Source organism: Scyliorhinus canicula, chromosome 1, assembly GCF_902713615.1.
Source record: "Scyliorhinus canicula chromosome 1, sScyCan1.1, whole genome shotgun sequence".
NCBI lineage: Eukaryota > Metazoa > Chordata > Chondrichthyes > Carcharhiniformes > Scyliorhinidae > Scyliorhinus > Scyliorhinus canicula.
In genome coordinates this window covers 218,070,063-218,095,387 of record NC_052146.1, presented here as the reverse complement: position 1 = coordinate 218,095,387, position 25,325 = coordinate 218,070,063, and the positions used below count along the sequence as shown (strand labels likewise).

Below are 25,325 nucleotides of genomic sequence, written 5' to 3'. Positions count from 1 at the left end.
CAGCCCGGGGGGGAACAGGGGGGGAGGGGAAGGGGGGGCAGTTGTTTTTCTTTTTTGTTTAGATTCAAGTTGGGCGTTTTCCTTACTGGCCTGTTTATCTCTTAAATGGGGGTCATTGTATTTTGTTGGAAATCCCATTTATAATTTTTGCTTGTTTTGTGCTTTATTCCCTTTTCTGTTTGGAGTGTTTTGTTGAAAATCGTTGAAAATTTGAATAAATATATTTTAAATAAAACACCATGATTAATACTCCCACCTCCTAAACATCAACATCTTGCCTCCCCAATTACTATATCCATGACCTTCATTTTGTCAATAGAATCATCAAGCATATCAGCTCCTCCCAACATTGTTCACTGGTTCAAAAACCCTGCTATGAGTCCAATGAGTCCCGCTTATGCTCTGCCCAGAGTTAGAGAGACTGCCAAAGTCACAAATGACATCCGCAGTGACTGAAAGTGATATTATTGGCTGTTGATGTTCCAGTGACTGAGATATGTTTTTACTTCTGTTGTCTTCAATCTTTTCTGTTCCATAACATATTTCATCACCGCTCTGTTGTCCAGCTCCATGGGCCTGTTTTTGAGTGGTTTCTGTTCTTCATAGAATCTATAGAATCCCAACAGTGCAGAAGGAGGCCATTTAGCCCATTGAGTCTGCACCGACCCTCTGAAAGAGCACGCTACCTCGGCCCACATCCCCGCTCTATCCCCGTAACCCCACCTAACCTGTACATCTTTGGACACTTAGGGCAATTTATCAAGGCCAATCCACCTAACCTGCACATCTTTGGACTGTGGGAGGAAACCGGAGCACCCGGAGGAAACCCACGCAGACACGGGGAGAATGTGCAAAATCCACACAAGGCCAGTATTGAATCTGGGTACTGTGAGGTAACAGTGCTAACCACTGTGCTACCGTGCCCCACTGTCCCACCATTCTTTAGTGGTTCCATTCCTGCCTATCCGAACAGACACAGCTATGGTTTCTCTTTCTACTCTCATCGGCAATGTCATCTTTAGAGCCTAAGGATCGATCCATATCCCTCCTTATCTTTGTTCACATGGTGGCATGATCTGAAGCTTCATTTTGCATGTGTTCCAGATACTGGTAACACCCAACTTAACCTCTTCGCCACTTCCTTTAACCTATCACAAATATTAGATGAGTCACAACTTCCTAAACTGTGAGGAGGATAGTGATAAAACTTCAAGAGGTCGAACATACAGAAGCTGGTGAATTGCACAGACAGGTGGCAGGTGAAACATAATGCGAAGAGATGTGAAGGGGGGGGGGGGGGGGGGGGGGGGGGGAGGAGTGTGTGAGAAATCCACAGAAACCTGGTTGAGTAGCATCCACCATTTGGTCAGCTTATTATGATTTCAGTTGATATAACTGGACGGGAAGATCCCAGAATGGAACCCTGTCTCAAAAGACCGCAACTTTTACCTTTTTTTTTAGAAAACATGGAGGAACAGAGTCAGAGGACTGCTAATTAGTTTTAACAACAAGGAAAAGTACAGTTCTTAAATATGAAAAGTTTGATTATGATATAATACTCATTTACTCCCTCTTTAGCTTCACAAATATTCACTGATTTTAAGATGAAGACAGGTTACGAAGTACATCTTAGTCAATGGTCTCACTAACACCATCCCTTTAGAAACACAGGCTGGCTGTGGTCAGACATTTTCCACTCTGAACAAACGGTGGATCCTACTTAACCAAGTTTCTGTGTATTTCTCACACACTTCTCCCCCCAGGTGATTGTCACATGAGCTTTCCCCAAACTCCACTCCCAAAAGGACACGGTTTAAAATCTTCCATACAATACTTTCCATCTGCTGATTGCATTAAAAATCTATTCCAGGTTTTCTACCTGTACTGTCAAAGAAAGCTTCCGCTCTACTTAAAAAAAAAAAAATTTAGAGTACCCAGTTATTTTTTCCAATTAAGGGGCAATTTAGCATGGCCAATCCACCTTTCCTGCACATCTTTTGGGTTGTGGGGGTGAAACCCATGCAGACACGGGGAGAATGTGCAAACTCCTCACGGACAGTGAGCCAGAGTCGGGATCCGCTCTACGCTTTAACAAGAAATCCAGTACCAGATTTTCTACCTCTCATGTTTCCTTTATCTTAAATTTTTTTTTTACACAAATTCGGGAATCCAGCCACTGATTTCCATAATTATTTCAACTCACATTCCACAGGCTGTAGTAAAATCTCACAACCTGAAAATTACTTCAGATGTATTACTGGCGTCTCCACCTTCTTCTCAGCTCGGTCTGTCTTTACTGAACAGTTCTCTGTTCTAGCAAGTTTAACCTCAAGAGTTGTTGGAAACTTCTTTTCATTTCTCTAGTTTCCTTAACTTGCTGTTCTTTAAGTTTTCTGGCATCTGTTTTCTTAACTATTAATCCATAGTATGGCTTTTCTTCTAGCAAAACTGAGAGAGATGTTCCCTCTTTAGCCTTCCAAACCAACTGCTTCTAGCAGAGCTGTGAGAGCTGCCTTCGCTCTCATCACCATTTTCCAACTGCTATAAATCCAACTAAATCCGAACTCAAAAACCTTCATACGCTAAAGGAACTCCAATTGCTGAGCAACGACTTTTACTTCTCCAAACATTTATTTACTTTTCACAGGGTAACTTTCCCAGAATCCCCTCAACTCCTTGTAGCAAAAAGCTTTGCATTTTCACCACTGTTTAGATGTAGAAAAGCTTCCTAAATCCCCTGTTGGATTTGTTAGTGACTATATTTAACGCCTCAGAAGAAGAAATATTTTCTTTACAACAAAAAAGAAAGACTTGCGTTTATATCACACCTTTCATGACCACCGAATATCTCAAAGCATTTTGCAGCCAGTTAAGTATTTTTTGAAGTGTAGTCACTGTTGTAATGTAGGAAATGTAACAGGCAATGTGTGCACAATAGGCTCACACACACAGCAATGTAATCATTTTTTAAAAACTTTAAAAAAAAATTTAGAGTACCCAATTATTTTTTCCAATTAAGGGGCAATTTAGCATGGCCAATCCGCCTACCCTGCACATTTTTTGGGTTGTGGGGGTGAAACCCACGCAAACACGGGGAGAATGGGCAAACTCCACACGGACAGTGACCCAGGGCCAGGATTCGAACCCAGGTCCTCAGCACCGTAGGCAGCAATGCTAAACACTGTGCCACCGTGCTGCCTCAGCAATGTAATCATGATTGTGATAATCTGTTATTGTGATGTTGATAAAAGGATAGACATTGGCCAGGACACTGCGTATAACTCCCCTGCTCTCCTTTGGAATAATGCCATGCGATATTACATGTCCACCTGAGTGGACAGACTGGGCCATGTCTCATCCAAAGAACAAAAATGCAGCAATCCCTCAGTACAACACTGGAGAGTCAGCCTTGATTTTTGTGCTTAAGTTCTGAAGTGGGTTTTGAACCTGGAACCTTGTGACTCAGAGACAACATGCTACCCAGTGGGGCATGGCTGACACAGCAACACAAGGAAAATACTGAAGATACCAGAAATCTGGCACAGTGGTTAGCACTGCTGCCTCACAGCTCCTGGGTACCGGGTTCAATTCTGACCACCTCGGGTGACTGTGAAAAAAGTTTGCACTTTCTCCCTGGGTCTGCGTGGGTTTCCTCTGGGTGCTCCAGTTTCCTCCCACGAGTCCAAAGGTGTGCAGGTTAGGTGGATTGACCATGCTAAATTGTCCCTTAGTGTCCAAAAGTTTAGGTATGGTTACTGGGTTGCGGGGATGCGGTGGAGGCATGGGCTTAAGTAGGGTACAAGGGTCTGTGCAGTCTCAATGGGCCGAATGGCCTCCTCCTCCACTGTAAATTCTATGATTTCTATGACTTCTATGGTTTCAATGGAAACAGAAAATGCAGGAAAGATTCAGCTGATCACAGTAGCATATGTGGAGTGAGAAACATTTTGGGCTGATGACCTTTCGACAGAACTTTTAAAACCTAGAAATGTAATAGATTTTGAGCAAATGAAAAGGGGTTGGGTGAAAGGAGAACAAAAGGGAAGATTTTGATCAGATGGAAGACAGGAGCGATAAATGACAAAAGGGTTGATGGTGCGAGGTCAAAACGAGTGGTAATGGGCAAGCAAAGAAACAAAAGATGTGTCTAGAGGAGATGTGGAGTGACAGAATGAGGAACAACTGGCATTCAAAAGGAACAACGTGTAAAACGAGAAACAATTCAAAGTCTGCAAAGAGAAAGGAACTAAAATGAGGGAAGAAATTATGGTCTGAAACTGTTCAACTCAAATGTGGAGGCCAGAAGACTATAAAGTGCTTAATCGAAAGATGCAAGGTAATATTCCTTGACCTCCTGTTGAGCTTCATTGGAAAACTTCAGTAGGCAGAGGGCATCGTGAGAGGAAGGTGGAGAATTAAAATGACAGACAGTTGGAAGCTCGGGATCATATTTGTGGACTGAACACAAGAAGTAGGAGCAGGACAGCACGGTGGCACAGTGGGTTAGCCCTGCTGCCTCACAGCGCCGAGGTCCCAGGTTCAAACCCGGCTCTGGGCCACTGTCCGTGTGGAGTTTGTACATTCTCCCCGTGTCTGCGTGGGTTTCATCCCCACAACCCAAAGATGTGCAGGCTAGGTGGATTGGCCACACTAAATTGCCCCTTAATTGGAAAAAATTAATTGGGTACTCTTAAATGTATTAAAAAAATAGGAGTACACTATATGGCCCTTAAACCTCCTCACCCATTCAATACAATCATGGCAAGTCTTGGCTTCAACCCTACTTCCCTGCCCATTCCCCATATTTATTAATTCCCAGAGAGATCACAGATAGAACATAGAACATAGAACAGTACAGCACAGAACAGGCCCTTCGGCCCTCAATGTTGTGCCGAGCCATGATCACCCTACTCAAACCCACGTATCCACCCTATACCCGTAACCCAACAACCCCCCCCCTTAACCTTACTTTTATTAGGACACTACGGGCAATTTAGCATGACCAATCCACCTAACCCGCACATCTTTGGACTGTGGGAGGAAACCGGAGCACCCGGAGGAAACCCACGCACACAGGGGGAGGACGTGTAGACTCCACACAGACAGTGACCCAGCCGGGAATCGAACCTGGGACCCTGGAGCTGTGAAGCATTTATGCTAACCACCATGCTACCCTGCTGCCCCAGATAGATCTGTCTATCCCAGCCTTAATTGTATATAATGTTGGAGCATCTACAACCCTCTGGGGCAAATAATTCGCAAACCTTTTAAATGAAGGAATTTCCCCTCATCTCAGTCCTAAATGATCGGCCCCTTATCCTGACACAGTGCCCCTGTGTTTTAGATTCGCTGACCAGCAGAAACCATCTCTTTGCGTCTACCTTTTCCATCCCCTTCAGAACCTTGTTCATTTCAATGAAATCACCTCTCGTCTTCCTAAACTCAAGAAAAACATCAACTCAGTTTGCTCAGCAAATATTAGGACAACCCCCTCATCCCAGGGACCAACCTACTGAACCTTCACTGTACCAACTGCAATGCAAGCATCTATTTTATTTAATATGAGACCAAAACTGCACACAGTATTCCAGATGTGGTCTCATTAAAACTCTGTACAACTCTGGCAAGACACTTACAATACCCTTACCATAAAGGCCAGTATGGCATTTGCCTTTTTCATTGCTTGCTGTACCTGTATCTTTGCTTTTAGCATTCCTTGCACAAGCACAACCAAGTCTCTTTGAACATCCATACTTACAAATTTCTCATCTTTTAAAAAAAAATACAGGTTTTATTATTTTGATTAAAGTGAATAACTTCACGCATCCCTACATTATAATCCATCTGCCACCTTGTTGCCCCTTCATTTATCATGTCTATATCTCTTTGCAGCTTTTCTGTGTCCTCCCACAGCTTAACTTCCCACCCAGCTTTGTATCATCAACAAACTTGGATACATTACCCTCTCTCTCTTCACCCAAGTCATTAATAAAATCTTCACCTGTCATTAATAAAATATTGTAAATAGCTGATGCCCCAGCACTGACCCATGTGATATTTGACTATTCACTCCCTGCCAACTTGAAAAAGTCCCATTTATGCGCATTCTCTGCTTCCTATCTGTTAACCAATCCTCTATCCATTCTAATATATTACCTCCAACTACTTGTGCACTGTTGTGATTGTCCAATCAGTTGTTGGGAAAGAATTGAAATCTATTATTTTAATTTTTTTTTATCACAGCCTTAGAATTACAAAGCCAATGCGCAGAGTGGACAGGTCAACCCTTAATCCATCTCACTGCTTGCTCCAAAAAGCAATTCAAATTGAAACCAATTCATGATCTCCACAAGAGAGTCATACAAGATCTAAGCCAACAAGAAAAAATATTGCCCCTCATCTTGGTCTTGATCTGGTGCTTTACCTTAGCTAAAAGGCCAAGATGCGATTGAAATGTATTCTTAATGAAGTGTTAGTCTAACTGGCCTGTAGTTCACTGCTTTCTCTCTCCCTCCTTTCTTGAAAAGCAGAGTAATATTTGAAAGGTGATCTGCAATTGATAATCCAATCTGCGTTTCGACTTTCCAATACAGGGCAGACTGCATTGTGAGAACGAATACAGTAGTCTTAAATTGAAAGCAGTGCATGTTAATTGCAGTTTCATTTGAAAGTGAAGCCTGGGACAGTGGGGCGAGAGAAGATAAAAGGGCAGGTGTTACACCTCCTGTACTTACAAGGAAATGTGCTGTGGGAAGGGGCAAGGGTGATTGGTGATTGAAGAGTAGATGATGGTGTCGTGGAGGGAACGGTCCACCCTGGAGGAGGGGAGGAAGATGCATTTAGTGGTGCATCACCTCCTATTCTTTATGTAAATGTTATCAAACTCCTTCATAATTTTAAAGACCTCTATCAGGTCACCGCTAAGCCTTCTCTTTTCCACAGAAAAAAGCAGCCCAACTTATTCACTCTTTTCTGATGGGTCTGAGAACCGAATGTAAAAAAAATAGTTTTAAAACTTAACTACTGTGATTTGGAGATACTGGTGTCCTGGACAAGGCTGACAAGCCATCTAAATATTCCAGCCACCAATTTTCTACTGACAATTCTGAAGTATTTGTTCTCCGTATGTAAAGTCACTGCAGGTTCGTATCAGTTCCATGTGAAAGTACAGATATCCCCTGTTAAAAGCAGAGTGATTTTTCGATTTAGTCTAGTTTGGAAATTAGGGAGCTCACCGGAACAGCACATCCTCCATTTTTATTTTAATGCACTTACTGTGCATACTCGACCTGTTTTTTAAACAGTACCTCCTCCCTGCTGACCCCTTGTAGCTTACTGCTATGCTCTCTGTCTCTCTCTCTCTCCCCCTCACTCGCTTAAGCTCTCTGCTTCCCTATTCCTCCTGACCCTGCTTCTTCTTTTCTCTTCCTCAGTTCAGTGGCACTTCCCTCTCCCTCGCTCCTTAACTCATCGCCTCCTTCTCCCTCGCTCCCTCTCGCTCGCTGCTTCCCTCTCGCTCGCTGCTTCCCTCTCTCTCGCTGCTTCCCTCTCTCTCGCTACTTCCCTCTCACTCGCTGCTTCCCTCTCACTCGCTGCTTCCCTCTCACTCGCTGCTTCCCTCTCGCTCGCTGCTTCCCTCTCTCTCGCTCCCTCTCCATCTCGCCAGCTCTCCCTCGATCCCTCTATCCCTCTCCCTCGATCCCTCTCCCTCGATCCCTCTCCCTCGATCCCTCTCCCTCGATTCCTCTCCCTCGCTTCCACTCCCTCACTCCCACTCCCTCTCCCTCGCTCCCTCTCACGCGCCGCTTCCCTCTAGCTTCACAGCTCACAGCCGTTGTTAATAAGGAATTGGCATTGTTAGATATGTGAACACAGCTCTCAAGTGCATTCTCATGGGTGCACATGCCATCTCTCAGGTGAGTGTTATTGCCCAGCATTCCAATCAAACTCTGAGGCCTGGACACTTTGCCTGAATCCTGGGGACGTCAACACACAGAGGCAACAATCGAGAACCCAAGAGCAGGGCTTCAGCACTGGGGATACCCTCAAAACCAAAGGATTTGTGTGGACCAGGGGAGGGTACCTGAGCACAGTCTTCCGAGTGTTCCCGGCAGTGGTCTGGGGTCCAAAGGCTCCTGCTGTGGCCATGGGTGAATGTGAAGAGTGGATGCTCCAGCACAACTGGCTCAGTGGGTGGCAGCCTGAGAGAATGGGGGACACGTAAGGGTGGGGGAACGCTCGGCGGATGTGACGGTCCCGGGGTGGAAGCCCTAAATGATTGTCGGTCTTCCTCCTTCTCCAATTCCTTACAGATACCACAATGAATGGTGTTGAAGCAGCGAGTGAGAGGGAAGCAGTGAATGAGAGGGAGCGAGAGAGGTTGTTGACCCCGCAATGGCAGCACAGGCAGCCAGGCACTGGAGAAGGCAGCCAGGCACTGGAGAAGGCAGCAACAGCATCACCGTAGGCTGGAGGTGGCACCCCGCATGCAGGGGGCCGGCGTACACCCTGCAGACCTGGCCGCCCACCCAGGCCGTGGAGAGACCCAGAGGGGGGCAGCAGCGACGGCCCAAGGTATACAGGCGTCATTCGTCATACGAGGAGATGATGGAAAGCAGAAGCCTCCATCTCAACAAGAAGATGGTGTGACATCTGTGCCATGTCCTCGCGGACGTGGCATCCCGTGGAGGAGGACACCCGCTCCTGATGGTCGCGAAGGTAACCGCAGCCCGTGACGGTCACCCCAAGCATTTATGTAATGGGTTCATTCCAAGGCTCGAGCAGAGTTGTGCTGCATTTTCAAAGCTACAACCCACAAGTGCATCTGTTGGGTCATGGATGCCCCGTATGCCCAGGCAACAGACAATTTTAACTTTCAGTTGAACCAAGCCAATGAAGATGACCAGGCAGCAGGATTCTCTGCCATCACCAGGATGCCGCAGGTCCAGGGGATAACAGATGACATGCACGTCTCTTTGCGCTTGCCGGGGCATCAGTGAGTGCTCTTCATTAACAGGAAGGGGTTCCAATTCCTGAATATTCACCTTCTCTACGACCACCACGTCTGAATCATACACATGTGTGCACGCTCCCCAGGAAGTGTGCATGGCAGCTACATCCTGGGACACTTGGAGAACCCTGGCATCTTCGAGAACCAGCCCAGGATGACTGGTTGGCTCTTGGGGGATAATGGGTACCTCCTGAGGTCCCGGCTGGTGATGCTGGAGCCCGAGGCAGAGACCCAATATAACGAGGCCCATGCTGTCATTGAGCGGTGCATCGGACTGCTCAAAATGCAGTTCCAATGCCTGGACAGCTCTGGTAATGCACTGCAGTCCTCCACCCAGAAGGTCTCCCAATTTCTTTTTTTTTAAATTCAGGGTACTCAATAATTTTTTTACAATTAAGGGGCAATTTAACGTGACCAATCCACCTACCCTGCACATCTTTGAATTGTGGGGGTGAAACCCACGTAAACATAGTGAAAATGTGTAAACTCCACACGGAGAGTGACCCAGAGCCAGGATTGAACCTGGGACTTTGGCGCCGTGAGGCAGCAATGCTAACCACGGTGCCACCGTGCTGCCCTAGTCTCCCAATTTCTGGTGGTTTGCTGTGCTCTCCCCAACCTGCAGAGTAGCGGGGCAATGTGCTGGAAGAGGAGGGACATGCGGCATCGTCTGAGGAGGATGGGGAGATGCTGGAGGACGAACCTGGGGAGGACCTGCGGGAGCAGCTGGGGTTGGAAGACGGGCGGCAGCGAGGGTCCAGCATGCCTGGAGGGCCAGGAAGGGCCTCATCCTCACCCCCTTCTCATAAGACAAGGCTTTGTCCGTCAGCTTATCCCTTTCTTTCCCACCCCCCCCCCCAGCAAGTCACCCCCTCCCTCCCCCATTGACCACACCCACTCCCCTCTCTCCCACCCATACAGAATCATAGAATAACTACAATACAAAAGGAGGCCATTCAGCCCATCGAGTCTGCACCGACAATCTGAAAGAGCACCCTACCCAGGCCCATCCTCCTGCCCTATCCCTGTAACCCCACCCCACCTTACCTTTGGACACTGGGGCAATCCCCACCCCCCCCAATCCTTGACTACCCTGTTCCACCTTCCCAGAGTCTGTGTAACATCACTCCAGGGTGATGGGCCTTTGTTGGCACTGTCAGCTGGTCACTATACAAGGCAGGAGAGTGCTGATAACCCGCTGTGAGGTAAGCTCTGGTGCTCCTCAGTCAATGCCAAAGTCTAACTCCTGTCTTTCTGCTGAGAGCACGCCCACACCCATCACCTGCAGGGGTCTGCATCCGGGGCTCTTGCCCTAGGACCACTGTGCCCGGGGGAAAGGGTGGGGGGAGCGGAGGGCAGATGGGGGTGGGGGTGCAGGAAGGCCCATTGTGATGTGACAGTGTGTTGCGTGGGTTTTGCCCCCATAACCCGAAGATGTGCAGGTTAGGTGGCTTTGCCATGCTGAATTGCCCCTTAATTGAAAACAATGAATTTAGTACTCTAAAAATTTTTTTTAAAATTAATTTAAAAAAAAGAATACTGTGACAGAGGCTGCACGTTTGTCAAGTGTAACATGTTTTAATAGTGAGCATTTGAAACCTCAATTTTCCGTCACCATTGGTGTCCCCCAACCTCACGATGCACCCAATGCCTGCTTAGTGATCCTCAATTATCTCCATCTTCTGTCTCTGCTGCTATGTCTAAGTGTAACCCCAGGATGCATATCAGAAGTGGGGACAGCCTGCTGCTTGTCTTGCGGCCTTTCATGCACTTGGTGGACATCTGGGCGGCCTGGAGCTGGAGGAATCTGGCTGGCTTACTTGTGTCACTGGCATTGCTGTGAGGCCCTGCGCTGCCCACTGACTTTCAGACATGCCGGTGTCAGGAGGGGGGATTCGACTGCGGTGGAGGTCGTCACCGTCTCAATGGTGGCAGGCACCGGGTCAGTCTCCAGTGCTCCCTCTTCCCAGACGGTGCCCTTAGGGCCCGGGGGGGGTCTCCATTATATGGGGGGACAGCTGGAATGAACTCCAGAGGCCTCTGTGTCATCTGCCTCTGCCGGTCCTGGCGCTTCCCCATTGTCTGCACCATGGTGTTGACGCCCTCAGCGATGCTCCTCAGTGACTGGGGCAGGCTCTGGGGAGCCTCAGAAATCTTCACCTGCGTCTGGGGCACATCCCTCAGCGACTGGGACATGCTCTGGAGAGCCTTGGCAATGTCCGCCTACATCTGGGACACATCCCTCAGTGACTGGGACATGACACGAGGCCCTCAGCCATGGTCGTCACAAAGTGAGCCAAGCCTTGGACACCACCACTAATGATGCTGACCTCATGCTGCTGGCTTTCCACTGCGGACGCCACCCTAGCAGTGTTGGCCTCTGTGCCATGCATTATCAGCGCCATTTTCGGCGCCCGCAGCTTTTTGGACTCCTTCAATCGGCTATGCACTCTCCGGAGTATCGCTGGCATCTCCTCCTGAATATCATGGCTGTATCATAGCATCTTCATCAGCTCTGGGATAACCTTGCCCAGAGGCTCAACATTTGACTCAGCTGAGACCTGGGATCCAGCTGACCTCCAACTGCTGACTCCCTTGGATGTTCCAGGCTCCACCTAATATGCATCAGCATCTGTGTGGTGCTCACAAGATAGTGCACCCAAAGGCCTGTCCACTAATGTTGCCCACCGAGGTGTGTGGAGGGTGGGATTGAAAGCCGTGGCGTCTCAATGGTGGTCTCCTTGGAGCTCTCCTCCAAGGTGATGTCTTGGGTGGAGCATTTCCCCCTTCTTCGTGGGTATCTGGCAGGCTCGAATCTGCATGCGGGACTGCCAGTTCTGCCGTGAAGCTTTTGCCGGGTTTTTTCCGGCAGTAAGTGCCGTTTGATGTGGGCCGCGATCTTGCTGGCTCAGCCATCAAGCAGCACCCGGGAAGTCGCACCCAATATGACACTTGGAATGTTTTCCACTAAATCGGGCCCCTTATCTTACTTTGTTTACTAAATTGCCTTATTTCACTTTGACTTGATTTGACTTTACTTCCCTATTGCTAATGTTCCTTGCTGAAATTCAAGGAGCTACTTCTTCATAAATGATCCGTTTTCAGTTACAGCTATTTAAACACAATTTGTAATTGCAGCTTCTCACAAACCAATGAATTGCTGGTTTTCCTGGGATGTCACTCCTAGGTTGTTTTTCAAACTCTGCTCCCTGCTCCTGCAGAGGTGTCGCTTGCAGGTCCGGCTGTCTCCACTCCTGGCAGGACCTGGAAATCCTGATCTAAGAATACTAAACTCGGATAGCTGTAAAGCCGTGATTCAAACATTTATCAATATGCTTGGTATTGCTATAGTTGCAGTTTTAAAACTTATTTTACGGGGACAGCACGGTGGCGCAGTGGTTAGCACTGCTGCCTCACGGCGCCGAGGTCCCAGGTTCGATCCCGACTCTGGGTCGCTGTCCATGTGGAGTTTGCACATTCTCTCCGTGTTTGCGTGGGTTTCACCCCCACAACCCAAAGATGTGCAGGGTAGGTGGATTGGCCACACTAAATTGCCCTTTAATTGGAAAAAAATAATTGGGCACTCTAAAATTTAAAAAAAACTTATTTTACAGCTGTGTTGCATATAAATGGATTAAATAAATTCAGTTTTATACTTGATCAGTGGCAGCAGTTAATTATCTGATGACAAAATGTTTACTTTTGGAACGTATTATGAACACAGCATAATATTAATCAGAATGGCAATAGAGAAGTTTGATCCATGGTTCCAGGCTATTTTTGATCTGGTAATGTGTAATGAGGCAGGTTTGGTAAAGAATTTCAGAATAAAAGATCCCCTAGGAAACAGTGACCATAACATGGTAGAATTTAGCATTCATTTTGAGAGTGAGAAACCAGGGGCAGAAACTAAGCTTAAATAAGGGTAATTATAAAGGAGTGAGGGCAGAGTTGGCTGGAGTTGATTGGGAATGGAGTTTAGTAGAAAAGATGATTGATCAGCAATGGCAGATGTTTATGAAAATAGCTCATGACTGACAGCAATAAGAAGACTATACTTTTAGGAATGACTGACAGCAATGATATATCCCAGTGAGGAAGAAGGATTCTAGAAATGGGATAAATCAACCATGATGCATTGGTGGTCATCTTCCGGGATTCTATAGACTCTGGAACAGTCCCTGCACATTGGGGGGTGGCTAATGTCACTCCAATATTCAAAAAGGGAGGTAGAGATAAAACAGAGAATTATAGACTAATAAGTCTAATGTCGGTGGTGGGGAAAATTCTTGAATCCATTATCAAGGGCTTCATAGCGTAATATTTAGAAACTGTGGCAGGATCAGTCAGAGTCACCATGGATTTATGAAGGGGAAATCATGCTTGACAAAACTGTTGGAATTCTTTGAAGATGTAACTACTACAGTTGACAAGGGGGAGCCAGTCGATGTGGTTTATTTGGACTTTCAGAAGGCGTTTGACAAAGTCCCGCTTAAGAGATTATTGTACAAGATTAAAACGCTTGGGATCGTGGGAAGTGTATTGAAGTGGATAAAAAACTGGTTGGCAGAGTGGAAACAAAGAGTGGGTCTTTTTCAAATTGGCAGTAACTAATGGGACCCCAGCTATTCACAATATATATTCATGATTTGGATGAGGGAACAAAATTTAACATCTCAAAGTTCACAGATGATACCAAGTTGGGTGGAAGGGTGAACTGTGAGAAGGATGATCAGGACAGGTTGGGCGAGTGGGCAAATCAATGGCAGATGCAATGTAATTTGGATAAGTATGAGGTTATTCACTTTGGAAGTAAAAGCAAGAACACAGATTACTACCTGAACGGTTGTAAATTGGGAGAGGGGAATGTGCAGTGGGACCTGGGTGTCCTTGTGCACCAGTCACTGAAGGTAAGATGCAGCTGCTGCAGGCGGTAAAGAAGGTTAATGGTATGTTGGCCTTCATTGCGAGAGGTTTTGAGTACAGGAGCAGGGATGTGTTGCTGCAATTATACTGGGCCTTGGTGAGGCCACACCTAGAATAGTGTGTGCAGTTTTGGTCTCCTTTTCTTGAGGAAGGATGTTCTTGCTCTTGAGGGAGTGCGGCGAAGGTTTACCAGACTGATTCCAGGGATGGCAGGACTGTCATATGAGGGCAGATCGACTAGGTTAGGATTGTCTCGCTGGAGTTCAGAAGAATGAGGGGGGATCTCATGGAGACTTATAAAATTCTCACAGGACTAGACAGAGTCGATGTAGGGAAGATGATCCCGATGGTGGGTGTGTCCAGAACCAGGGGTCACAGTTGGAGGATTCAGGGTAAACCATTTCAGACAGAGATAAGGAGGCATTTCTTCACACAAAGAGTAGTGAGCCTGTGGAATTCATTACCACATGAAGTAGTTGATGCTAAAAGATTGAATATATTCAAGAGGCGGCTGTATCTAGCACTTGGGACAAATAGGAGAAAGCAGGATTAGGCTGTTGAGTTGAATGGTCAGCCATGATCATGATAAATGAATTAATTGGAAAAAATGAATTGGGTACTCTATTATTATTATTTTATTTTTTTTTAAATTTAGAGTATTTATTTTTTCCAATTTAGCGTGGCCAATCCACCTACCCTGCACATCTTTGGGTAGTGGGGGCGAAACCCACGCAAACACGGGGAGAATGTGCAAACTCCACACAGACAGTGACCCAGAGCCGGGATCGAACCTGGGACCTCGGCGCCGTGAGGCTGCAGGGCCAGCCCACTGTGCCACCGTGCTGCCTTTATTTTATTTTAAAAATAAATGTAATAATCTTTATTGTCAGGGGCAGCACGGTGGTGCAGTGGTTAGCACTGCGGACTCATGGCGCCGAGGTCCCAGGTTCAATCCCGGCTCTGGGTCACTGCCCGTGTGGAGTTTGCACATTCTCCCCATGTTTGCATGGGTTTCGCCCCCACAACCCAAAGATGTGCAGGGTAGGTGAATCGGCCACTCTAAAATTGCCCCTTAATTGGAAATAATGAATTGGGTACTCTATTTTTAAAAAAATTAATCTTTATTGTCACAAGTAGGCTTACATTAACACTGCAATGCAGTTACTGTGAAAAGCCCCTAGCCGCCACATTCCAGCGCCAGTTTGGGTAGACAGAGGGAGAATTCAGAATGTCCAAATTGCCTAACAGCACGTCTTTCGGGACTTGTGGGAGGAAACTGGAGCACCCGGAGGAAACCCACGCAGACACAGGGAGAACATGCAGACTCCACATAGACAGTGACCCAAGCCGGGAATTGAGCCTGGGACCATGGACCCATTGTGTTGGGGTAGTATATTAGCATGGATAGAGAATTGGCAACTAATAGAAGACAGAGTTGGGCTAAGGGGGCATATTCAAGATGGCACTTTAATTAGTGGAGAGTCACAGGGAACAGTGCTGGAGCCACAATTATTCACAATATATATTAATGACTTGGACAAGGGAAGTAAATGTACTATTGCCAAGTTTGCAGTTGATTCAAAAATAGGTGGGAAGGCAAGTGGTGAGGATGACGCAGAGTCTATAGAGGGATATACACATGTTAAGTGAGTGGGCTTAAACCTGGCTGATGGGATATAATGTATGGGGAAATGTGAATTTATGCACTTTGGTAAGAAGAATAAAGGAACTGAATATTATTTCAATGGAGAAAGATGCAGAAAGCTGCAGCACAGAAGGATTTGGGGGTCCCTGTACATAAATCACAAAAAGCTAGCATGCAAATTCAGCAGGTCATAGGGAAGTCAAATGAAATGTCAGCCGAGGAAATGGAGTATAAGAATAAAGAAGTCTTGCTGAAACTTTATACGGCACTGGTTGGTCCACACCTGGAATAGTGTGAACAGTTTTGGTCCCCTTATCTAAGGAAAGATATACTGTCATTGGAGGCAGTCCAGAGGAGATCCGGGTATGAAGGGATTTTCTTTTTAATGAGGTGTGTTGAATAGGTTGGGCCTGTACTCATTGGAGTTTTTTTTCTTTTTTTTAATATAAATTTAGAGTACCCAATTATTTTTTCCAATTAAGGGGCAATTTAGCATGTTCAATCCACCTAACCTGCACATCTTTTGGGTTGTGGGGGTGAAACCCACGCAAACACGGGGAGAACGTGCAAACTCCACACAGACAGTGACCCAGGGCCGGGATTCGAACCCGGGTCCTCAGCGCCGTAGGCAGCAATGCTAATCACTGTGCCACCGTGCTGCCCCTCATTGGAGTTTTGAAGAATGAGAAGCGACCTTATTATGACATATAAGATCCTTGGGGGCTTGACAGGGTAAATGCTGAGAGGTTGTTTCCCCTTGGGGGAGAGTGTAGCACCAGAGGGCATAATCTCTGAGTAAGGGTCGCCAATTTAAGACAGAGATGAGGAGCAATTTCTTTTCTTGAGCGTATTGAATCTATGGAATTCTTTACCGCAGAGGACTGTCGAGGCTGTTTCATTAAGTATGTTCAAGGCTGAGATAGACAGATTTTTAATTGGTTTGGGAATCAAGGGTTATGGGGATAAAGGAGGAAACTGCAGTTGAGGATCATCATATAGCAGATCAGTCATGATCTCATTGAATGGTGGCACAGAGACGATGGGCCAAATGGCCTACTTCTGCTTCTACATCTCATGGTTTTGTGGTTCGATGTGTCCATGATTGAAGCAAATAACTTTCTAGGTGTTTACAAATGTAAATGATAAAAGAATAGCCTTTGTTGTTATTTTTTAAAAACTTGGTACCAAGGATGAAGTGAAAACATCAGACTGCTCTAAAGTTTGGGTGGAGCTGGGGGCGGCACAGTAGCGCAGTGGTTAGAACTGCTGCCTCACAGGGCTGTGGACCTGGGTCAAATCCCGGCCCCGGGTCACTGTCCGTGTGGAGTTTGCACCTTCTAGGCAGCATGGTGGCGCAGTGGTAGAACTGTAGCCTCACGGCGCCGAGGTCCCAGGTTCGATCCCAGCTCTGGGTCACTGTCCGTGTGGAGTTGGCACATTCTCCCCGTGTGTGTGGGTTTTGCTTCCACAACACGAAGATGTGCAGGGTAAGTGAATTGGCCACGCTAAATTGCCCCTTAATTGGAAAAATGAATTGAGTACTCTAAATTATTTTTTTTTAAAAGAGTTTACACATTCTCCCCGTGTCCACAGGGGTCTCACCCCCACGAACCCAAAGATGTGTAACGTAGGTAAATTGGCCACGCTAAATTTCCCCTTAATTGGAATAAAAATTAATTGGGTATTCTTAATTTTTTTTCAAATGTTTGTGTGAAGCTTATGCGGTTTCCACTATTTATGTAAATTTAATTTTGCATATTGCTTAACATAAGAACTGCATGGAGTAAAATGATCAAACCATTTTGCAGCAATCTAACTTAAGAATTTTCAGAGTACATTGTTTGTTTATAGTTTTAGCTTTGAAACAAATTTACTTGTCTAACTTTACAGCCACCTGCAATATCTTTAGGGATGGCCAATGCTGACTGAGAGGATTTCTTACCGCAGGAGGGTCTTTGAAGTTCAGAAACAGTGACTTTCATTGCTTTCCTTTACGCCAGCGATGAAAGTGAGGTAGTAGCAGAAGTCTTGTATTTGCTTTAAACAAAGAGGAGCTCAGATCAAGTCTGATTTTTCATTCAATTTAGCTTTTCGCAATGGATTTAATGCAATATGAAGCTGGCTTGAGGAAAACACAATGGATTGGCAAGCTAACTGAATTAACCCAGCTTAGAGGAATAAATTTGTAAAGTGGCAGAAGTCCCTTGCCATAAAAAGGTTTCCCAAAATGGGATTTGCCAGCTAATCACACTGATATTTTTACACCTTACTGGGTGTAGAATGATCTGTATTTGTTCACGAATGCCAGGCTTTAGTAACACGTTATGGGAGAAATGAATTTTATTAGATTTAACGATGCTGTAAGTGAGTTTGAAAAGCCTCTCTGTATTTGTGTTTTGTTGTTATTTGAGTTTTCAGGGGGAAAAAGTAGAATCCAGTTTGCCAGTAATTAGACTTTGACTTTATGGCTCATATTTCTACATCTATTTACGACAGTATTACTTACCCCAGATTTTGTTACTGTTTGTATCTTGAGTTGTAATATTTTGGCACAAGCTGTTGTAAAGTTGAGAAAAGCTGATCTGAATTATTGCATTTGCATTTATGTAAGAAAGAAGCAGGTAAGTGCAATCTTTTTGTTACATTATCTATGCCTAACAAAATTTATTTTCTGTGTAATACCAACCAGTCTTAATTCTTCTTTTTCTAGATGAGCTTCGGTTGGATAGTTTTTTTAGGTAAAAAAATATAGTCCCAAAGCAGTTTTGCTCACAAGGAGCAATTGACTGCAGATTCAATACGTTTGTAATGCAGTTTAGATATTTGTAAATGAGGCATTCTGTGATTGTAGGAGAGGGTAAACTGTTACCTTCTCTTGAGAATTCTGTATCCCACACCTCCTTAAGGCAAGAGAATAGGCCGTTAGAGGACCCACTCATTACTGATTGTCTTAATGCAGAGGCAGGGCACAGCCTTGGTAGCATTTGATAACCAGTTTCAACATTCAGTAGGCTAAGCTATTAGTCATGCATCTCAGCCTTTTTCTATTTACTTTCAAAACACTTAGAAATAATGCAAGATTAGCAGCAGAAAGCAATATTTTTGGGTACAACATATCCTGGTATCTGCTATTTCCACACACCATAGTTGTTGGGTCCTCTGGGAACATCTTGTTTTGACAAATGCTGCACTGAATTCAGATGCATAAATATTGGAGCCCTTGGAAAAGGAAGCTGAAAATTAGGTTATTTAAGTTTTTATAAATCAAACAAAGATTTAAACAATCACATTGAAGTCGACAAATTCTCTTTCTTTGTCGACATTCTTTCCCAGTACCCTTTAACCTTTGGCTTGCTATGGGTTGCTTCAATTGTCACAATATTAGATACTAGTTCTTGTTGGAGAAGTGCAAGAAACTAGTGGGTAAGTTGGTAATTTCCTCTTCAGTTTTGTAGCAAGCTAGTATAAGGGAACAAAGCAATTACTTTTGATGTTAGTATTGGACAGGTCCTTAACGCCTTGTTTAAATATATTGTGTGCAAAGACAAGATGATTTTCTTTTGTTCTCTATTTGATGTTTGTAAATATATAGGAATTAAACTTATATTGAAATTGAATATAAATTTAAACAAATGTTGAATAATGATAGAAGAAAATTGTTAATTCCTGGCAGAATGAAATGGAAGATCGTGCGGAGCATTTGCGTATAGACATTGACCGTTTGCGAAGTCCTGTGGTGTTCAATAAAGATTCAGCTGTGAGACGAACCCATCTTCAGTCGTTTAGTCAGTATGTGGAAAGCAGACCAGGTGAGAAAGTCACAAGATAAGAATGTTAAAATGCTATATAGCATTAATTCTTTCTAGCTGTCAGAGAAGCTTTTTAACAAGACTGAAATTAACCTCCTCTACACAAATCATCTCCTGTGCTCAAGGTGGAATTGATAATTTTAACCAATTTCTGAACATCTTGCTTTTTTTCTTTAAAAAAAGAGATTAAAAGGCAGAGATCAATACAAGAAGATGCAAAGAAAGGAAATGAGGAAAGAACGGAAATATGTGAAACAACTCTGAGAAAGCCATCAGAAGATGAAGTACTTAGTGTATGTTTAATTTTTCTCTGGTTTGGTGATTGCTGATTATTTCTTGGCCATATAAAGAAATGCTGTCTTTATTGGTTAAAAAATGAGATGTTCGGTTTTCAGATGTCAATCTCGCACATTTTCAATGCAAATCGAAAGGGGTGCACCACTGAATTAGTCTGCAGTGTAGTGATAATTGTCAGATAAAAGATGATTTTTTTTTTTCAGACTTGCACAGCCTCAACATCCTTGAGACATTTCCATCAGGGCACTTCCCATAAAGAGATTCCAATATTGATCTACCAGGAGGATTTTAATTATTACAAAAGTAGATACTGCAAGCTTCATTTGGAAGGAAAAGTCACAGGAGACCTGCTAGAATTTCCCAGACAGCCCATTTTGTTGGCATGGGTTAATGGGTGTTCAACCTTTCCATTATACAGATCAGCCATGAATTACCAGCTGAATGATGTTTGCATTAATATAATATATATGATAATTTTTTCACTTAATTAATGGAGAAGTTCAGCACAGTGGCAAAATGGGCTGATCATCTGTAAAATTGATTTGTGAGGGAAAAATTGATGGACAGGGAGGAGGAAACCTATTGACGGACAGATGCCAAAAAAAATCAGGAAAAGGATGGATAATGTATTATCTTAATTCGGGTCTTTTTTCCCCCAAAATCTTACCGTGTTCATTCTGGTACATAAAATCCAAAATAACCCCATAGGCGAGATCAGCAGACATTTACAATAAGAGAAAGCATTTTTTAAATATGTGTTTCTGCAGCTGAAGAAAAATTCGTACTCACATTTAACTTTCTTTTTCTTGGGGTGTCTTGTCGGCTGCACTTGAGGCAAAATCTGTAAGCACCAAAATATCTTATGCGGTATTCCCTAAATTAAGGAAAGCGTATCTTTTAATAATTGTATTATATATTTTGTTTAATGTAGTGATATTTTTCTTGTCAACAGAAAGGGTTCAAAGACACCAGTCAGTATGTTGTCGGAGAATTGGCAGCATTGGAGAATGAGCAGAAGCAAATTGACACGCGGGCCGCAGTGGTGGAGAAGCATCTTCGCTATCTCATGGACACAGGTACGGTGCCCAATTACACTGTAAACAGTTTTGGCAAATTGAGTGTTCACAAACTCTTATAGAGTTTGAAAGTGTGAATCTTTGAAGCCTGAATGTTCAGCAAACTGCCTTGAAAATGAAAGGCTGTGAGTCGCAGCCACCTCTCTGGGCACTGGTGATAAGAGTGCCTTCATGGGAAGTGATAACTCACCCTGATACTGTGTGAGCCAGCACTATTGAACAGTGTGTGCATCCATGCAGAGCTGGAATACATATCCGTGCCTCATTGATATGCTGCAGCAAAATGTGAGATCTCTACTGTTCTACTGATTCAGAGGAAAACAGTTGGCCTGCTGAAGCCAAGCAAGTACTGCATGAAACCATATACGGTGCAAATGGAAGGTTGTGTTGACTAAACAACAATAATTTGAGTGCTGTTATAGATATTCAACAATTATTTTTCACGAGTACATCGGAAGAATCCCACGTTATTTTCAGTTTCCTTTACAATAATAGTATGACAACACAACGCTCTGATACACAAGTGTATTACTACATTCGCAAGTTGTATACTGTAGATACTAGATTAAGATAGTGGTTTTAAAAATACATGCCATGGTTTTAGACATAATCAAACAACACAACAGAACCTAGCTAAATTCTAGTACAGCTCTTTATCTGGTTAAACATTACTGAAACAGTTAGGTCTGTAAATGCTCACTGCGGAAATCAAAAATGTCAAGATGGAGAGAAGGAATCATATCCATACAGGCAGACAGAAATGTGTCCCACCATATTTGGTGAAGAGAAACAAAATGTCATTCGCACATACCTGAAGAAAGCATTAGGCCATTTGCATAAGCAAATAAGTCTAACTACTGCTTCAGGTCCACTCTCTGACATTGGTGCTGGCTGTCAGGTCAAACTATCACAGGCTATATTCAGGGAAACCATCTCTATGATTGCCTGTAATAAACAAAGCAAGTGGTTTCCCTGAGTGCAAAACCAGAAGGAACAGGGGTGATCCACTTGACCGCACATTACAGAAACTGATCACTGATATTTCTTGCCCCACACTTCTAGCCAGCCTCCTCTCCCATACACCCATCGCTTTCTCCAATACAATCAACTCCAAGCCCAGTGCCTCGTTCTTCCTCTCCCCTATATGCCACAATTTCCTTTGGGCTTCACTGAGGGGCTATTGTACTGGCTGCATTACAATGAGATCCAAGCGGCAATATCTGGGGATCTTCGGATCTCACCCTGCCGGCTCAGGATATTCACCAACCCTGCCCCATGCACTCAAAAGTGGCTGTTCCTGAATTTCTGTTCTTTAAGCACTTTGTGAAACATAAGGGGTTTCTCCGTTAACCGACGCCAAAATCGGGAAAGGTAATTGGGCGGAGAGTCGATTCTGAAGTGGAAATCGCAGCAGGCGCTGATTTGACGCCAAATCGCAATACTCCAGCACCTCAACAGCAGCATCAATGCATTCCAGAATGCACTTACAGTAGACCCCGGTTGCATATCATTAGCGGGCCCGACCCGTATTCTCCAGGCCTCCGCGAATCTCCGCCTCCGATGGGCCGAGATCCCGACGGCGCGGTTCACTTGTGCTTTTACAAATCGTGAAACCGGCGTCGTGGCTGCTGAGGGAGAGAGAGGGGGTACAGAAGATGTCCAACATCGCCATAGTTTGCTGGCAGTTGTGCCGCTGCCCGGGGGCTTCTGCCAGGGCTGGGGGAAGTAGTGAGGGGTGGTCAGGAGGTGGGCTGTGGGGTCCGGGTGGATGGGCATGGAACACCATTGCCGCAGCCAGGAAAGCAGCCACGCAGATGCGCAAACTGCTAACAGCCCACTTTGAACCTAGGGCTATGGGTTATATAGGTGTCCCCTCTGGCCCCAGCCGACCCATCAACTGCATGGGTGCGCAACCAGTGCCATCGTTGTGGCTGGGATAAGTGTGTGTCGGGAGTGTAATGTATATGTGCGGCTGCAGCTTGTCAGCCTCCCAAGTGTCGATCAAGGACCCAGCGAATCCTGCACCTTTCTCGTTGGAATCAATTGTGCTCCACGTGGCACCAATGCTAGCCCCTCAACGGTAGCGGAACCGGTACAGGTGCGGTGCCGGTTTTTCTGTCATAAAAGTCCATGGATTCTGCATTGGTGTCAACAGTTACTTTCAGAAACCCGCCTAATATCTTTACAGGTGGGAGACTTTTCAAGATTGTTTCCACAGGCGAGTTTTACGTTATGATCCCTGGGTTGTGTTCTTTTGTAACTAGATGTTGGGGAGCAGATTGTAAAGAATGTGAGGGCTACTTGCTTGAGTGACTGTTGACCCTGAACGTAAATGAATACCTGAGGCAAAACCATAAATTGTGACAGAGTCCAAATCAAAGAAAAGAGAGTGAGTTTGTTATTTTCCTACATCAGTTTATGCTTTTTTATTATGCTTAGTAAATAACTCATGAAGTCCAAGCATTAGTATCAATATTGATCTACAAGAAAATAAATTACCAGTAGCTTATTGTAGTTTATTTTTTATGTTGTCAATATTATTACAATCCCAGACCCCAACAGTGGCTAGGAACTGGACAGAAACCCTAACATTTGAGTTTATTATAAGACTGCAGAAAGAATGATTTGCTCCAGGAGTGATTGCGGGGAAAAATAGGGCTTTGAGATTTCTTTTTTTAAAATTTTGAGTGCCTATTTATTTTTCCAATTAAGAAGCAATTTAGCGTGGCCCAATCCACCTAACCTGCACATCTTTGGGTTGCAGGGGTGAAACCCACGCAGACACTGGGAGAATGTGCAAACTCCGCACGGACAATGACCCGGGGCTGGGATCGAACCTGGGTCCTCAGTGCCGTAGGCAGCAATGCTAACCACTGTGCCACCGTGCCACCTGGCTTTGGTATTTCTAAAACAAAACTTTATCATGAATACAATATTAAACTTTTAACTTTACACCATAAAAGAACAGCTTTCAATTATCCCTTAACACAACTATACAATTTCCCATTAAACAACAAGAAAATAAACATGCAGCTCTTAATCCATCTTAAAATTAGTAGGGCATAGAGTAATAATTGATTCATAAAACAGATTTGGTTCTGGTTGGAGCCCCTTCAGATTCTGGCTGAATATCTTCAAATGGCTGCTTCAACTAAGTTGTTTCAGCCTCTTCCTTGACTTCAGCCAAGACTGCTCTGCTTTGAAATATGATTACTCTTTTTTTTTTAACTATCCTACCTGGAAAGAATTGTGGACTCCGAGTCCGGAAGATAAGAACTCAATTCCTCCCTTTCTCAAAGTTTCTCCAAACACTCTGCATTTCTGAGTTCCACCCAGCAATGACCTCCTCATCCCAAGCTGTAAAACACCTTGGGCAGGTTTCTCCGTCCCACCACGTCAGATTTTTGGTTCAGCACGCCGTTGGGATTCTCCGTTTTGCCGGCTGGTCAATGGGGTTTGGGAAACATCGTCGGAAACCCCCGGGCTGCCGGCAAAACAGAGATCCAGGCCATTATCTCTGTGGGCTGCAAAAACACATTAACTCCCCAGAGACCAGCCAGTAGGGGCTGATTTAGCGCAGGTGGGCTAAACAGCTGGCTTATAAAGCAGAACAAGGCCAGCAGCGTGGATTCAATTCCCGTACCAGCCTCCCCAAACAGGCACCGGAATGTGGCGACTCGGGGCTTTTCTCAGTAACTTCATTTGAAACCTACTTGTGACAATAAGCGATTTTCATTTCTTTCATCTTCGGTCCACATTCTTCTGGTCAATTCCATCTGCTATTTACTAGAAGCAAAGCAAAATCAGGTTTAAAAAGATGACCACTGCAACCAAACATACTACACTCTCTCAAGCTTTTAACTCTTAACTTGTTCCAATGTTTAGAAGCCAATATTCCTAAAATCCTCCAATCACCACAATATAAATAAGAATATTTTCCCTTAGAACGAACACCCAGAATTTTATGAATCTGCATTTATCTTTGAAGACATTTTTTTTAATAAATGTTTTTTTATTGGGTTTTTGAACATGGTATAATTACCATTATGTACACAGGCTAAGAAATATATATATATGTATATATATATATATACACATATATAGAAGAGATGGGCACACCCAAACATACCAAAGAGAAGAAAATAGCACATAGTAAAAAAAAATACAATAAAAAATGGTAGGGTCTTGTGCACCAGCTCGACAGTGGCAGCTCTGTACATCTGGCAAAATTATTTACAGCACGTAAGTAGGCGACTGTTTGTGGGGGGGGGAGCAAATATACATTTGGGTGCCGGGGAGATAATTACAGTGTGCGATACTTGGCTGTGTTTCGTGTTGTTGTCGCCTGCTTCTCCCGGGCGGATCTCGCTGTCGTCTCGCGCTCTCCTCCGCTTCTGCTGCTCCTCCCATCCTCCGTCTTTATTTTCCTCGTTCCCCACTCCTGGAGATGTCATGCACGTTTTGTATCCCGTGCCTTCCTTCCGGCTCCCATTTCCCTGCCCCCCCCCACCTCGCTGGTTCTCCTCTCTTGTTCCCCCCCCCCCGTGGTTCACCTTTCTTTC

General features: G+C 44.7%; 1 protein-coding gene across 1 annotated transcript in view; it reads left to right on the top strand.

Moving 5' to 3' along the window:
* The window catches only part of ehbp1 (EH domain binding protein 1), a 481,622-nt gene that overhangs the window by 391,289 nt on the left and 65,008 nt on the right, over window positions 1-25,325 (top strand). The window contains 3 exon segments of the mRNA XM_038807817.1: window positions 19,255-19,390; window positions 19,574-19,683; window positions 20,640-20,763. Coding sequence (XP_038663745.1) covers window positions 19,255-19,390; window positions 19,574-19,683; window positions 20,640-20,763 — 370 coding nt within the window.